This window comes from Antechinus flavipes, chromosome 6 (genome assembly GCF_016432865.1).
Source record: "Antechinus flavipes isolate AdamAnt ecotype Samford, QLD, Australia chromosome 6, AdamAnt_v2, whole genome shotgun sequence".
NCBI lineage: Eukaryota > Metazoa > Chordata > Mammalia > Dasyuromorphia > Dasyuridae > Antechinus > Antechinus flavipes.
Genome location: NC_067403.1, coordinates 228,497,813 through 228,514,507, shown reverse-complemented (window position 1 = coordinate 228,514,507; position 16,695 = coordinate 228,497,813). Strand labels below are relative to the sequence as shown.

The window sequence follows — 16,695 nt, the reverse complement described above, 5'->3', positions numbered from 1 at the left end:
TAAAAAACCAAACCAAACCAAAACGGGAGGGGGGCGGGGGATAAAACCTGCTAGCATCCACCTTCCCGGACTGTTGTGAGTCTTTAACGAAACACCTGGTATCTCGTAAAGCAGCCGGCACACAGTATGCATTTAAGAATTGTTTGTTTCCTTCCTAGAGGACAGGGACCGTTTTTTGTACCCCCCCAAAGCATCTAACATGGTGAGTTACTGGCACACAGTAGGTACTTTAAAATGCTTGCGGACTGACTGGAGTATCACATCAGGAATGAAAGGAAACGTAAATATTTTAAAGGTCCCCCAGCCGCCTTTGTGCAAACACCTAACTCTGGCTGGCTCCTCACCTCCTCCCGCCCGCTCCGAGCCTTTCCTTTCGTCCTCCCTCCCGGACCCGCCTCCGGTTCCTCCTCCCAGTTTCTCGACGTGGAGTCTGATTTGCATAGCGACCGCCCCCCTCGGAGCGCAGTGGCCGACAGGGTTCCTTTCGGAGCACACGATTGGCTCGCCCGCCGAGGTTCATTTGCAAGCGGGCGGCCCGCCCCGGTGGCCAGCTGTGCCGCGCGCCTCGGCGCCGAAGTTTGCCCTGAGCTGTCTCCGCGGCCGGTGAAGGACTCGCGGCTCGGTCTGGTCTCTTCTTCCTCCTCATTAGCTCTCCTCCGGCCGCCCTGCTCGTTCGGTCGGGATCCTTCCCCCGGAGGGGACGGGCGCTGCGCCTCGCCGAAGTTCTGCCGGAGAGGGAAGAGCGGGGAGGCTTCCCCCCTCGCCCCGCCGCCGGCTGACCGCTCCTCCTCCTCGGAGCCGGGGCGTCTTGGCACCCGCTCCCCGGGATCGTCTTCACTCCGCTTCTCCTCGGAAGCGGGCAGACGGGCGATGCAGGCCCCTGGGGCCGCGGGGCAGCGGAGGCGGCGGACGCCCGGGCGCGCCTAGAGCCCCGGCCAGACGGACGCGCTAGTGCCGGGCTGCGAGGAGCGGCGCGCGGGGCCATGGAGCTGTGAACGTCCGTTCTTGCCCCGCTCGCCGCGCAGAGCCCCGCAGCCAGGCTCCTCCATGGCCGGCACGTATAGCTCTACCCTGAAGACTCTGGAGGACTTGACCTTGGACTCCGGGTATGGGGCCGGGGACTCTTGCCGCTCTCTTAGTCTGTCTTCGTCCAAGTCCAACTCGCAGGCGCTCACGTCGTCGGCGCAGCAGCACCGGGGGGCGGCCTGGTGGTGCTATTCGGGCTCCATGAACAGCCGCCACAACAGCTGGGACACCGTCAACACCGTGCTGCCCGAGGACCCCGAGGTGGCGGACCTCTTCTCGCGCTGTCCGCGGCTGCCGGAGCTGGAGGAGTTCCCCTGGACGGAGGCGGACGTGCTGCGGGTGCTGCGCAAAGGCGCCGGGCCGCGCCGGTTGCCCCACTTCTCGGCGGAGGCCGGGCGGCGCGTGGCGCTGCTGCTGCGCCGGGCGCTGATCCGCGTGGCCCGCGAGGCGCAGCGCCTGAGCGTGCTCCACGCCAAATGCACCCGCTTCGAGGTGCAGAGCGCCGTGCGCCTCGTCCACAGTTGGGCCCTGGCCGAGAGCTGCGCGCTGGCGGCCGTTAAGGCGCTGTCGTTCTACAGCATGAGCGCCGGCGACGGGCTGCGCCAGGGCAAGTCCGCGCGCTGCGGCCTCACCTTCTCCGTGGGGCGCTTCTTCCGCTGGATGGTGGACACCCGCATCTCGGTGCGCATCCACGAGTACGCAGCCATCACGCTCACGGCGTGCATGGAGAACCTGGTGCAGGAGATCCGGGCCCGGGTGCTGACGGCCAGCCAGAGCCCCGACGGCGGGAGCGGGGAGGTGTCGGCAGAGGCCCTGGAGATGGTGATCAATAACGACGCCGAACTCTGGGGGGTCCTGCAGCCCTACGAGCATCTGATCTGCGGCAAGAACGCGAACGGTAAGAACCGGGGCCCGTCGTCGCGTTGGGAGGGCCGGGCTGGTGGCCGATGCCGTTAGATTTCTCCTCTGGGACGCTGTGTCCGGGCCTGGAGCTGCTAGGTGTGCTGGGGCTTGGGGGGGACCTGAGGATTTGACCCGGAAGGTAACTGGATTAGTATAACTACACTGTGGCTTTCTTCAGAGGGGTCAAGTGCCTGTTAGGTCATCATCCAATACTCCAGCCCCCCGGCCTTTGGAGGACCCGGAGCTGCCCAGAACTGCTGCTTCTCTTTGGTTCGGACGAGTCCTGCGGCCTTCGTAGGGATACATGGTGGGCTGGCTTCTCCGGGCCGCTTGTTGAGCTTCTTGCCACCGTATTTAACGCAGACTTGAGAATCGGCGCTTCGTTCCTATACATCTTGGTCCAAGATTGTTTTTCCTCCCTATTGCGCTAATGATCCTGGATGATTTCTAACTTTGGTGGACACCTTCACTGGTCGCTGTCTGTGGTTCTGGCCCCGTCGCCGCTCGCATAAGTACAGACATGGAGAAAGTCAGAAGATGACTTGGTTTCTCCCAACCCTCCCCCCCTCCACTTCCTTCTGTCCATCTAGACTACAAAAGTTGAGAGCTTAAAGAGTTGATGAAAAGAAGAGTTTGAAGGGTAGAGACACAGTGAGGTACTTCTGCACTTCGCCCCGGGCCTGGGCACCCATCTGAGGCGGCGGGGATAGCTTAAAAACTGCATTAAGCTAGAGGCAGAGATTAGTTCTTGTGAATCCCACCTTTATCAAAAGATGGCCCTTTGCCCCATTCAAGGGCCTGATTTTTTTAAAAATCCCAACATTTGACCTCATGTGTTTCCTGGAGAAGCCTTAACTGCCTGGAACATCCGGGGCCAGTATTGAAGAGTTAGAGCTTGTGGAACAGTTATACACTCTGTTGGAGCAAAGGAGTGGGGGAAACCACTAGATAACTGGTGCTCCTGAAAGAATGACAAGGGGGCAAAAAGCAAATACTTAACCCACCTTTCCGATAACGTTTAGTGTGTAAAATGTATTCTACAGCCAGCTGCCTCCCACTCTCCAGTTTCAGGAGTTGGCATAATATAAAATATTTAGAGTGGTACTGTGGTAAGACATCCCTGTAATCTGATTGGAAGGCAGTTTGGGGGCAGCAAGGCAAACAAGGGAATGGAAGGAAGCCAGGAAGCACATTATAGAGACATTGTAAAGAGCTCAGTTCTTGGGAGGGTTAACATATTGAGAAAGCAGCTTTGTTTATTTTCACAAAATCCATGAAAAGCAACAAAATTATTTTTTAAGGGCCCAGCCTTCTTCTGCACAGATCCAAATGGGATTGCTCCAGTGTGTTTTTGTTTGTACTGATAAAGGAAATTGCAAGAATCCAGAGAGCTCTTCGCTCTCCCCCTCCCCCTTTTTCCTCCTACCAATCTGGTAGGCCTGCTGCTTCAGCCCCACCTGAAACCAATCCAGGGCTTTTGTGGATGTTGCCACAACTAGTAATTGTGGTTTCCTCCACACCAGCTTGGTGATGTCACAAACAGGAACACCAGGAAGCTTAGGCAGGCAGGCCACGGGTGGTTTCCAGCCGGTTTTCAGATTCCTGAGCAAGAACGATGACTTTCTTAAGAGGAGAGGACACTGGAGTTAAAGGAGAGTTCCTTCAGTAATGCCGGCAGTGATTTAGAAGGATGATGATGATTGTGGATAGAATATGTATAGTACTTTAAGGTTTAGAAGGTTTTATATATAAACACACACACATAAATGTGTGTATATACACATGCATGTTTGTGCATATACATAAACGTGTGTATACATACACATACATATATATGTTTACACATATATACATATATGTGTTGTGTGTGTGTGTGTGTATAAACTTGATCCTTAGACTATCTCTGTGAGGTAAGTGCCATTATCCTCACTTTACAAATAAGGAAACTGAAGCTGAGAAAGGTTGACAGGATTTATTCTATATTACACACCTAATATCTGTCCGAGACAGAATTTGAATTCCCAAGTCCAGTATTTTACCAATATAAGCAAAGAACAGATGTGCTGCAATTACTGGTGGGCATATTTTTATTTTTCCTAATAATTATAATATATAATAAGGCAAGGAGATTTTCTCCTTTTTGTTTCCTTTCTGGTACCTAGCACCATATTTTGAATATAGGATCTGTAAGTATTTGTCCATCGAATAATAAATAGATAGTGCTGAAATCTGTCATTCATACCCAGCCGCTTGCCGCCTCCAGCTCTGAGCTAGTCACTTAACCTCTGGAATTGCTAGATGCAGATAAAGGAAAATAATAGAGTATGAGCTATCTTCATACTAACTATCATAGAGATAGTACTTGAAGGACTTCTAGTCATTGGGTCATTAGGTCAGAGCTGAAAGGGACCTTAGAAGCTGCCTAGCCCAACCCCTTATTTACCAGATGAGACAACCAAGAGATATTTAGTGGCTCACACAAGATCAAATGGGTAAGAAATAGATGGGTCTAAATTTGAACCCAGGGCCTCCGCCTACAAATCCAATGTTCTTTTCATTGTTCTCCCCCCCCTTCCTCCCGCACCGTACTTTGATTCTAGAAAGCAGGTGTTTTCTGTGAACTGTGGGTGCACATACAACCGAGTTAACTGTCATCCTGTGTAAAGTTTTGGGGGCTTTCCATTCAGGATGAGTATTTGACGCTATCAAGGATATTGCTTGGAAGCTGCTTTATAAAGCCTATACATGCTTTTTTTTTTTTTTTTTTAATCTGACTAAAAATGATGCAGTTAAGGTAACCAATCACTCTGAAGTAGCAAACTTCTCTCATCAGAAAGAATATTTCCCCCTTTATATTTCACCATCTCTACAGAATTATGCTAGGCCGCGTGACCATTTATCACCTCCTGGTTCTCTGCAAACTCATTTTGAATACATGATAATAGAGGGAGAGAGAGAGAAGAGCTCTAAACAATAACTGGTCTGATTTATTGAGTCTATTTAGACAAAATAAAATGAATGTTTAGAGGAAGAGCAATTAATTACTTCTGCCTGAAAGCTAGTCAGAGAAACAAACTGCTTGGGGAAGGACCCCAGAAGTCCAAACCTTTTTTATTAATATTAAAAATACCTCCAAGGCCAGTCAGGTTAGAGTTTGCATGGCTGGATCCCAAATGTCAACTGGCAGAGGAAAGAGAGATGGTGAATATCCCCTTGCTGCTCTTCCCTTTAAATTATATATTTATTGTTGTTATGCTAGCTAATTATACAGTATGGAAGTATGCATTTGACTCAGCTGTATATGGCTTTTAAAATTCTGTTCTTCTAACCTGGAATTTAAAAGCCAGCACTACTCATGTCCATTATGCAGATCATCAGACAAAAATGATTTTGCTCAGTCTGAGATGGAAGATAAAAGTCCCAGGGTGTTTCTAACACATTATTTTAGCTTTGTAGAGTAGGAGTTACAGATTGCTTGCTCATTTGGTATTGATGTCCAGGCTACCAGAGAAATACCATTAAATGATAATATCTTCATAGCTTCCTCATGTGGAAGCATTGAAACCACTTTAACAGAGAAGCACTTAGAAACACAGCTCTGGAAGAAGATGGTAGCTTGTTTCCTCATTTTATCCCACGTAGGTAAACTCGATGCTGAACATTAGTTCTGAATTTCTGGTCTCGATCTTCCCTGGCCTTCTGTAGAGACCGAGGAAACCCTTTTAGCTTTTGGACCTTAGGACTAAATGATAGGTTTGGAGTGGAAATTTTCTCCCCTACAAAGTATATAAATTCAATTCAGCAAGCATTTATTGAATACTTTGTCAGGCCCCATGGCTGAGGCAGCACAAATTGCTTTATCCAATGGGTTCTTCCAATGGGTTCTTAAAGATACAGTAACAGTGTCCATAGTTAACGTTGAAATAGATATTTCTGTTGTTTATTCAACAGCTACTATTTGTCGAGCACTGTATCCAAGACAGTATGGTAGTGTAGAAATCCTTCTTTATAAACAGAGAATCCTGATTCCACCATTTGTGCCAATCTTACCTTCTCGGGATCCCGGTTTCCCCCTATCCAAAATGCTCTTTTCACATGGGACGGTCTCCAAAATCCCTTCCAGTTCTGAGCATACGACCCTTTACTAGATCCTGAGAACACAGAAACAAAATGAAACAGTCTGGTCCTCCAGAAGTTTACATTCTGTTGAAGAACCACCTTTAGGAAGAACTCTTCACACGTCCTCCCAGTCCAGGTTTTTCTGAATTGCTTGCTCTTTAAAAGAAGCTGGCTGGGGCAAGTCTGAACATCTTAGTTCAAGTACAGAAGAGAAAATACTTGCTGTGTGTGATGGCAGGGAAGAAAACCTTCCCCAGACTGTGGGGTTAACTTGAGGGATTTTTAGAGGGCATGGACTCCCACTGAGGCAATCGACTGCCGGAGAAAGTGCTAATTGAGCAGCCCTTGGCTGTTTGGATCCGTCTCAGAACCTAGATGAGTTGAGGGGAGAAATTCAGTTGGTTTTGTCTTTTCTCAGACTATTTGACTGAACCGAGGAGACTAGGAAAGAAGGGATGTGGAAAACAAAAACCTTGATTCTTTATACTTGAACATATGACTGTCAGGGAAGCAAATTACAGGAATAATAAAGGAAATGAGTGTATTTTTTTAATGATAAAATAGAATAAATACCTTAAAATCAAGGCTGGAGCTGAAAAAGGGACCTTACAGGTCCCCTCCCCCCATTTTCCTGATGGCTGAGCTGAGAGGTCCATTAAGGAAGTAACTTGGCCGAAGTGGCTCATTTGTTTTACCTCCTGCCAATGCATGCATAAAGTACAGGTCAAGTCAGAGATAGATATGGAAGGCCAAAGAGCCCATTTAACAAGCATTTTATTAAGCAACTTCTGTGTGCCAGACCCAGTGAGTGCTGAGACCTTGGAAAAAGGTCTGTCTTGAAGTGTTTGGATATCTCTATCCCGGGTGGAGGATGTCAAAGATGCTGTAAAATGAGGTCAGCAGGAGCTATTTTTAAGTCAACAAGCATTTATTAAGTTTATCTACTATGTGCTAGTCATTGTGCTAAGCAATGAAGATGCAAAGAAAAGCAAAAAACAGTCCCCTGCCCTCAAGGAGGACAACCTCCAAACAACTATGAATAGACAAGATAGATACAGGATAAACTGGAGATGTTGGGGGGGGGGGGGGAATAAGATTCAGAAGAATTAGAGAAATCTTTTTGCAGAAGATAGAATTTTAGCTGGGGCTTGAAGGGGAAACCAGAAGGCAGAGCTGAGGAAGGGAGGACTTTCCCTGTGTGGGGTACAGCCAGGGAAAATGTTTTGAGTTGGGAGATGGAGTGTCCTGTGTGAAGAACAGGAAGGTCATTGTATTGGAGAGTAAGCTATATAAAGATTTCCTTCACAAGGTGGTTGTGAGCCTCCAATGAGGAGGCCTACGTAGTGCTTTAAAACCTTCACAGGCTCCTAGAGAGGGAACTATCATGGTCAGTCTTATGATTTTGCAAATAAGGACACTGAGGCAGAGGGAAATCAAATCATTTGTCTCAAGTCACAGACCTAGTAATCATTAGAATCCAGATCCGCGGGCTCCAGCAGTCTTATTAATTGTACTATGTTTATCATTATTATCATTATTTTTAAGCAAACATTTGGCAACTTGTTTCTGTGTGTCTAAAAACAAGGGACTCTAATGATCTGAGATCCTGCAAGCTGTTTGAGGGCAGGAACCGTTTTATTTTTCTTGCTGTAACCGGTATCTAGCACCAGGGCCGAGCAGCACATCAGTACGATAGAGTAGGAAGGCACTGGGTTCCTCCGTTTGAATCTTGGCTCTGTTGAGTGTGATCTTGGTGAAATTATTTTCCCTCCGTGGGTCTCATCACATCCTTCTCCCTCATTTCCCAGATCTAGAAACAGAGGAAATGATTTTGCCCATGTCACATTTTGTAATCTGGAAAAAAAGATCACAGTTTTGACTCAATTTCTGTCAAATCAGAAGATTGGAATAGATAATCTCTGAGGTTTTTTCCAGCTTTTCATCTAGCATCTTATCCAAATAAATGATTAAGTTGATTTGAACTATGAACTTCTGTTGAAAGAGGGTACTGTCAGGATTCTCAGCGAGATGGTAAATAATAATAGAAAGGGCTTCAAGGCAGATGTCTGATATACCTAACAGGTGAGTCACTTGGAGGGTGAAAAAGGCAGTGGTACTGCCCTCAGAAATGCTAGCCTTCTCTCTTTTTTCTTTTGCATTCCTTATCCAAAGGAGGGTGCAGGTTCCCAAACTCTTATCGGACAGCTGTTTGGTTTTTTTTAAAATAGGATGCATATCCTCTTCTCTCCCCCCCCCCCTTTTATTTTGTGTGTTTAAGAAATGAAGCAAGGCAATCACTGCCCAGCTTTCCCAGGATAGATCAACAAGATTTAATATTCTGACCTAAACCAGGGCCATTTCAGAGCAGAACATGAGGGTTTGTCCCTACCTGACCCTGTTGTGTTTGTTCTTATCCAGGACACTAAGTGATATCTTTGACTTCAGTTTCCAGGCTTTTGCAATAATAATCAAAGATCGTATTTCATGGAATCATAGACTATTGGAGCTGGATGGGACTCTACAAGTTCATCACATCCATCTCCCTCATTTCCCAGATCAGGAAACGGGGGAAATGACTTTACCAATGTCACATTTTGTAAAACCTTAAAGTCCCTACATAGATGTGGGCTGTTATTAGTGACCCAGCAGGAAACCCAGCTCTCCCAACTCTTACTCTGGTGGACCAAGTTCTATGCTTATTTGGCAGGTGCTTTTAATCTCCCCCAGACACATGGACAACTCTTGTTTACTCTCACAAGCATTTTTCCTTATTAAAGAGGCAATATGGTATAGGAGATCTGAGTTCGAGTCCCAATTCTGACACATATATAGTGATTATGTATCCCTGTTCTCAGTGCACATTCTCTAAGACTGTAAATTGTAGGTCCAGGTTTTTTTTATTTTTTTGATGTTATTGGGTTTGTTTTTGTTTTTTGGGGGTGTGTGTATCAGTTGGGGTTAAGTGACTTGTTCACACACAGGTAGCAAGGCTTGTGTTTGAGGTCGGATTTGAACTCGGATCCTCTTGACTTCAGGCCCATTGCACCATCTGGCCGCCCCATCGTCAGAGACAATTTCCTTCTCTGGCAGTCCCCTGTACCAGTGAAATCAAAATCCAGTCTCCATCTCTATTGTTCCCATTTTCCAAAGGTCCAGAGAGACTAATGTTTGACCTTACATCACTGGGCTCTTGACTTCTAACCTTACCTTCTGTTCTTTACCCAGCCAAATGTTGTGAATGCTCTTCATTGTGGTTCTTGTGTCAGTGAAATTCCTGGGTGTAGGCAAGAACGGCATTATTCCCCAGGTAAAGCAGATGGTTGCTGTCGAGAGAATGGAGGAATTAGCTTCCGATGGGTATTCCTAATTTAGTCCCAGTTTTCGAGCATTCTCAGCCAAACTCATTGGGGTGCCATTGATTTTAATAAGCTTCTATCATTACTCCTAAGAGTGGGGGAGGGAATTTGCTTGTCCATTCAGAAGCATCAGCTGTCAGAGTGATCAATAAGACAAACGGAGCAGAAATTCGGTCAGATGTGTTGCCGTCTACATCCTAATTAACGATGAATCGGCTAGATGGGGAAAAGGGACTCCGTGGTACAAATGGAGTCATCATCTTTTTGGGGAGCACCTGCCTCCCTATACAAACCTCCCCCTACCCTCAGGAAGGTAGCGTGATGTCACAAAAAGGCTGGGTTCAAATCCCACCTTGGATACTTTAGAGCTTTGGATTAATCGATGAGCCTCCTTAGACTTCGGTCTTTTCATCTAGAAATTGAGGGGTTGGGACCATCTGGTTTCTAAAAATCCCTTTCAGCTGTGAAAGTTGTCAGAAGAAACTTAAAATGAGCGTCCCCGTGGTGCCTTTGGGGAAGGAGCACTCGGTGCCTTTGGAGTTGCAAGGCCTGGGGTCCCATCCCAGCTCTATAACTCACCACCTATGGGATCTCGGCTAAATGATGTCATTTCTCGGGCCTTTGACTTTTCTCCTTTGGGTGCTGACAGGGTTACACTGGAACTCAATGGGAGTTGACAGCAATTGTCATCTGAATGCACGGAGGAATGGACAAGAATGATTCGTGCTGGAAACCTGGTGCCCAGAGAATGAGGAGCCCGTGTGCAGAGGGGCAGCTCGGGGGATCACAGAATTAGAGAGGGGGGTGATGGAAAAAACAGGCTCCGCTGCTGCTCTGTGGCTTTCTGGAGGAGACTCATTGCCAGGAAAAAGGAGGCGGGTGGGAGCGGAATGGCTCTGACTTCTGCTGTATCTCTTTTTGCCGGTTAGGATGCAGTCATGATGGATTCGAACTCTCGGGCTTCGGCCCAGGGGAGGGAGTTGGCCCTGGATATCTGATCCATCTTGTTGCAGCCCCAAGTGGTAGCAGGTGTTTGGTGTTTGCTCAGCCTGTCATAGAAACATGTTTTGTGTTGTTGGGTTTTTTGTTTTTTGTTTTTGATTATTTTTAAATAAGCCTAAACAATTTTGATGCTGTGACTTTCAAGGTTGCCTAAAGGGAGGCTGAGGGATCTATCTAGAAATATGTTACCAAGAGGATTCAGGATCCTGAGCTGGGCCGAGTTGGGTATTCATTCCATCACCCATTCAAAAAATTGAGCACCTACTATGTGCAATGTACTGTAGATTACTGTTCATTATAACCATTCAAATTTTTCCCTCACAACTGCTTTACCTGTCAATTAGTCGATAAACATTTATTAAGGGCATACATTTATTATGTATCAGGTAGGCAGTGCCAGGTTTATTTCCAATTTATCAATGGAAAAACTGAGACTAAAAAGCTAAGGGGTTTGCCCAAAGACTCGGCTAGTGTCAGAGTGGGAATTTGAACCCGGTATCGTACCTTCAACTTCAGGATGTTCTTTTTGCTGCTTCCTTGAGACCTTCGCTTGACACGTAGCCCCTCCCTATATGTTCAAGGCTCTTATAATCCAGTAGGAATGTTGAGATAGAGCCCATCAAAAACATACTTTTATAAAAGAAACATTAAGACACCATCATGGAGGGAGGTATAAGAGATGAATAAAATAAAATTGTACAAAGTACTGTGGGAGAAATCAAAGTGTGCTTTTTGGAGGAGGAAGAGCAGATAGGATCTAGACAGGTCAAGATGGGCAAGGAAGTGTATTCGGGTGGAAGGAACAACATAAGGAAAGGCATGAGCCATGAATGGGAGAAAGCAAAGCGATGAGGGGGGATTTACAAAGAGTGGGAGCAGAAGGTCTGCTTGCCTAGGGAAGTAGTGGGAGATAAAGCCACAAAGTGGAAACCCTGCCCACATCTTTTATCCAGATGTTTGCGGTCTTGCCAGAGTGTAGGCTGAGATTTTTCCAAATTGCATTTTGTAATTCAGACTAGAATGCTCTCCCCGTCCCATCCTGAACCCCAGCTCCAGACCTCCTATTACCCATCGCAGTCTTGACCTTGAAACTGTAACCAGCTGCTGGTCTTGACAATACAAATGACAGAAGACCATCTTGGCTGTCCAAACATGTGGGGAAAGAGGTTAGGGATGAGAGAGAGAAAGGGGCGCCAGAGAGGGTTCTCTAATGAACTTACCTTTCCAATTGAAGTCAGCATTTTTAGTGCGCGTTTCTTTGGGGACCCCCAAAGTAATATTTTTACAGCAAAGCATTCTGGATGCCAAAAGAATCTTCTGACGTTCAAACAGAAGTAAACTGCAGCTGGTTGTGTGTGCTTTTGCAACTCTGTACAAAACGGGACTCTCAGAGTAGGAGAGTGGATAGCAGCAAAGCACTTAGGGTGGAATAAAAGCTTTCCTTGGAAATGAATGTTTTTGTTTGTTGTTAAGTGTAATTTCAAAAAATTGAGTTAGCCCCTTTAGAGATTGGAAAAAGAAGGCAAATCAGGGCAACAGTTTCCACAAAGACAATGTTAATAGGAAAGGAAGCTGTGCTGAAAGCGTGCATTGACCATGGACAGATGATGAGTTGGAAGCCCAAGGGGATTCTGGCCTCCTGTCTCTTGGCCCAGACCAGGACAAAGGATAGGTACAGAAGGAACTAGGTCCCTATTAGTGAGAATAAATGAGCCTCTTGGAGTGATTACATGCATTCATTTTCACACTATTGGACGTTATAATCATGTCAAATATGGCAGTTGGTTCCAACCATGGTTTCCATTGGAAATATGCAGTGTGAATTTTAGTAATGAATGCTAAGTCGAACCTAATTGTGTTGAAAAGGAGGATCTTGGAGTGAGAAAGAACAGTCACTGGGGAAATGTGATATATATTTCTTAAATCTTGATCATTTTTTTAAAAGAAATCGTTTGGAAGATTTCATAAAAGCTTAACGATACTTTCAATTCTCCATTTGGGGTTAGGACATCCCCAGGATGTAATAATAATTGTAAAGTATTTAGCAGAGTGCTTTGCACATAGTAGGCACTTTATACATGGTTTTTTTCTTTCCTGACGGAGATTTGATTTAAAAAATTTTTAAACTTAAAATGTCAAATATGATTTAAAAAAAAAAAACAACAACAATCCTGTGATCACAGAGATTTAGGTAGACCATGGGTTGCCGTGTCCCTGGAAGCATAATATGCCATAAAAACTTGATATGTTTCTTTTTTCTGTAACATGGCACCATGAAAGAGTTCTGCTGTAAGTATGTGTTGTCAAGTGTTACTGTTAGATTTTACAAAGTTATTTTCTAGTAAATCCACTGGGGGTTCAGTTTACTGTTTTCCTTTTGAAAAGTGAATTGAAGTTGATAGAGAGAAAGGAATTAGGCCACATGTTGGGAATATTAACCAAAGGGAAACTAAGCTTGGAACTATATGGGGGATTTAGCCCCAAATGGCAAATAATAGATCCCCCTCCACATGATGTATAGAATTTCCCTTAAAATTAGAACTATGCCTGAAAGTGTGGAAAAACCACTTTTGATGCTGGGATATAAAAATGTTACTATTTTCACTAACAATAACAACAGCTAACTTTTATATGGCATTTTAAGATTTGTAAAGCACTTTACAAATGATTCTCACAGCAACCCTGGAAGGGAGCTGCTGTTATTCCCATTTTACAGGTGAAGGGTTAAGTGATTTGCCCAGAATCACACTGCTGGTAAGTGCCCGAGTGAAAATTTGAGCTTAGCCTTGGAAAAAGTCCATCTGGGACGGGATTTGGGTCCTCCCTGAAGAGGTGATCATGCAATAGTGCTGAGATGAGGCTCTTTTGTATTGAGATTATCTGTGATTATCGTTATCATCCATAAATCTGTGTCCTCTCTGATTCTCCCAGTACAAGGGCTAAAGCTCTTGACTCCAAGTTTTAAAAATTCATCGTTGTGGGGTGATCGGGTCCAGATTATCTGTGATTATCGTTATCATATATAAGACCGTGCCTTAATTCTACCAGTCCAAGAGCTGAGCCCTGGATTCTGGACTCCAAGTTTTAAAACTCATCATCGTGGGGTGATCGTGTCCAGGGGTGATCTCCTATGGCTGAAATTTGCAAGCCAGCTTTATAAAATGGCCTGCTTAGCCAGACATGGGTATTTATAGTAGGAGAAGGATTAGAAAAAATAATCAAATGTGCTACACCCTTTTTAAAAACCTGTGTGACAGAGGAATTGAGAAGGCCGAAATGTTTGGTCCAGCAAGATATTTTTAAATGTTGTTTGTTGTAATTGGCACTGTAGGCTTTTTAAAAGGGGAGGGAAAATGAGCAATCATAATAATACCTAGCGTTTATATAGCACTCTGAGGTTTACCAGACACTTTATTATCTCATTTTATCCCATCATTTTGGGCAAGTCACTATGTGCCTCAGTTTCATCCTCTGTAAAATGGAACCCATAATAGCATCTCCCCAGGAGTTGGGAAGCACAGTACCTATCACATAAAAAGCCCTAAATTCCTGTTCTCTTCCCTTCCTTCATAGGAAAGTCCCAGTAAGAAAACTCCCTCTATCCATACAAATCATCACCCCTTAGCAATTCAGTCTTAAAGACTCTGCCTGGGAGTCCAGCCCTTTTGTATCAGAGCTGGGCCTGGAACCCTGAGCTGAAAGGTCACACTCAGAAAAAGAGGCCAGAAACAGAACTGGGAATTTGGATCCTTCAGCTCCCTCCTTTCCTTTCCTTTCCTGTCCTCTCCCAGGAGTGACCTGGGTGGGGAAGAAGCATATTTTGTTATTTATGGAGCACAGGAATGGGTTGATTTCTGTGGCCAAAAGAAAATCTGACAGAGACCCAAAACTCCCTTTTGCATTTCTGAAGTACTGGGACTATTTAGGTTATCCTAGAATAATTACTGGGAAGACTGTACCTTGTGAAGGTAGGCCTGGGGACCGTGGTGATGGGATTTGTACCTACTGGTGTAAAAAGATCCAACCTGCTAAATGCTTTTATTTCTGTTCTGTTACTGTGAATTTAAAAAAAAAAAAACATAACCCAGCAACCTCAAATGAAATCTGTGTGTGAGTTGCTTAAAATAGAGCAAGAGGAAGAAATTTTGGAAGTGTTTAGCTCCTTGAGACCTCCTCCTGATTTATGGTCCCTGTGAGGGCTCCAGGCCTTTCCTTGTTTACCCTTTCCCGCCTACTGTGTGCACAGAAGTGAGCCCAGAGAGAGCCCTAGCACCCATTTTGCACTGATTCCAACTTTTCTATACTTTTTTTTGGGGGGGAAGAGAGGCACACACCATTTATGGGTGAAGATTTTGGGGAAAAGAAGAGTCTTCGTTGGGGATTTGGCTCCTTCCCTCTTCCAGTAGAGTTTGCTCATCATCATGCTCAGATTCCAACTCTGTGGAATTTGGACAATTCAGGTCTTTTTGCTGTTTCGTTTCTCAGCAAGATGTCAGTGATTATATCCCAGTGGTAGCAGAACCGCAGCGGGAAAAAGGTCATTTATGGAAGGACCAAATTTATGGAGACTCCACCATTCTCAGGGTATCTCAAAATCTTCAAGTTCATAGAAGCAGCAGCTGCTGCTACTATTACTAATAAATAATAATAATAAAAATAAAAATAATTTTTAGTTGTTTTCAATTGTGTTGAACTCCTCATGAGTCCATTTGGGATTTTCTTGGCAAATATACTGAAGTGAATCTGCCATTTCCTTCTCCAGCTCATTTTACAGATGAGGAAATTGAGGGAAACAGGGTGAAATGACTTGCCCAGAATCACCGAGTGAGGAAGTACCTTAGGAAAGATTTGCACTTGGGTGTTCCTGACTCTAGCTTGGTACTCTATCCACTTTGCCACCAGCTGCCCAATAATAACTAACAATTATATAGTACCTACTATGTGTCAGGCACTGTGTGAACCACTTTACAAATATTATTTCACTTGTTCCTCACAAATACTATGTGAGAGGTAGGTGCTATTATTAATCTCCCTTTTATAGTTGAGGGAACTTAAGTGATTTACCCAGAATCACTGACACTAGCAAGTGTTTTAGGCTGGCTTTGAACTCAGATGATTCCAAGACCATCAGTCTATCTAAGGTTCCCAATTCATTCTGCACGTGAATCACACTTTGTAAAATAGTGTATCACAGTGGAAAGGATGAGGAATGGAGAGTAGAAAGTCCTACATTTTGAATCCTGTTGCCACCTTGGCAAATCACTTCCTTCTGGTGGTCCTCAGATTCCTTATCTGTAAAAAATGAAAGGTTTAGACCAAGATAATTTGGTAAGTTCCTTCCAGTTCAGCTTCATGATATTAAGTGACAGTTGAGGACATCCCTTTCTATGGGTCTGATTTTCTCCAACTTTAACCAGGGGTCTCATCCCAGGACATCATGCTTCTCTTCTAAATTGTCTTGATTCGGTAGCTATGTTTAATGGAAGCAGGTGGCTTGACTGCATTGTGACTAACCACTTGGAAGAACTAACCAAAACTTCAGAATTAGCCATCAGCCCCGGAGATCTTTCCCTTCCTCTGTCAGCCTGGTCCCTGAAGGAGACAAGAGAGGCTTCCCAGTCATTGCTACTGCATTTCATTTTCCTGATGGATTCTAGGACTTTTGTATTATTGAAGGTGCAAAGAGCCTCTCGGGTCCATTCTGACATTTTCCCAGAGCTTACTTTTCATTTTCCTGTGGATGACCCCCCTGGAGTTCTCTTATGGCTCCCTAAATGGTTAGGACAGTGCCTGGCACAGAATAGGTGCTTACTAAATGCCAGTTGACCGAGTAATCCATTACTTTTAGCTTTTAGGTGGACCGTCTCATTTTGTTCTGGTCTTGCTTGAGGGGGTTAAACAGTATTGCACCCCAACCTGGCTCCTTGGGACCAACTTTAAAACCTAGCAAAATCAGGATCATAGATTGGAGGCATGAGAGGATCTTAGAGGCTATTATTGCCCAACCTTCCCTCATTTTACAGATTAGGAAACTGAGACCCATTTAAGAGAAATCACTTATCCAGAGAGACAGTGATTCTAACTCCAAAGCCATTAGGATGCTAAACCTCAGCTTCTATTTGGGATGGAACTCGGAGGCTGAGCCACAGGACTAATTCCTTTGTATTTCATTGTTCAACAACCAGATAAACAGAGTTAACTCTTCCTTTACAGGAGTTTTTGAAGAAACCTACATATGGACCCATGTTAGAAGAAGGAAACCTTGAGAAAGATTTAGGTTTTGGGTTGG

At 45.0% G+C, this 16,695-nt stretch overlaps 1 protein-coding gene across 1 annotated transcript in view; it reads left to right on the top strand.

Moving 5' to 3' along the window:
* The first annotated feature begins 919 nt into the window (after positions 1 to 919).
* The window catches only part of ABTB2 (ankyrin repeat and BTB domain containing 2), a 181,985-nt gene continuing 166,209 nt past the window's right edge, over positions 920 to 16,695 (top strand). Inside the window, exon 1 of the mRNA XM_051966283.1 lies at positions 920 to 1,924. Coding sequence (XP_051822243.1) covers positions 1,048 to 1,924 — 877 coding nt within the window. The 5' untranslated portion in view covers positions 920 to 1,047. The remainder of the gene's footprint in view (positions 1,925 to 16,695) is intronic.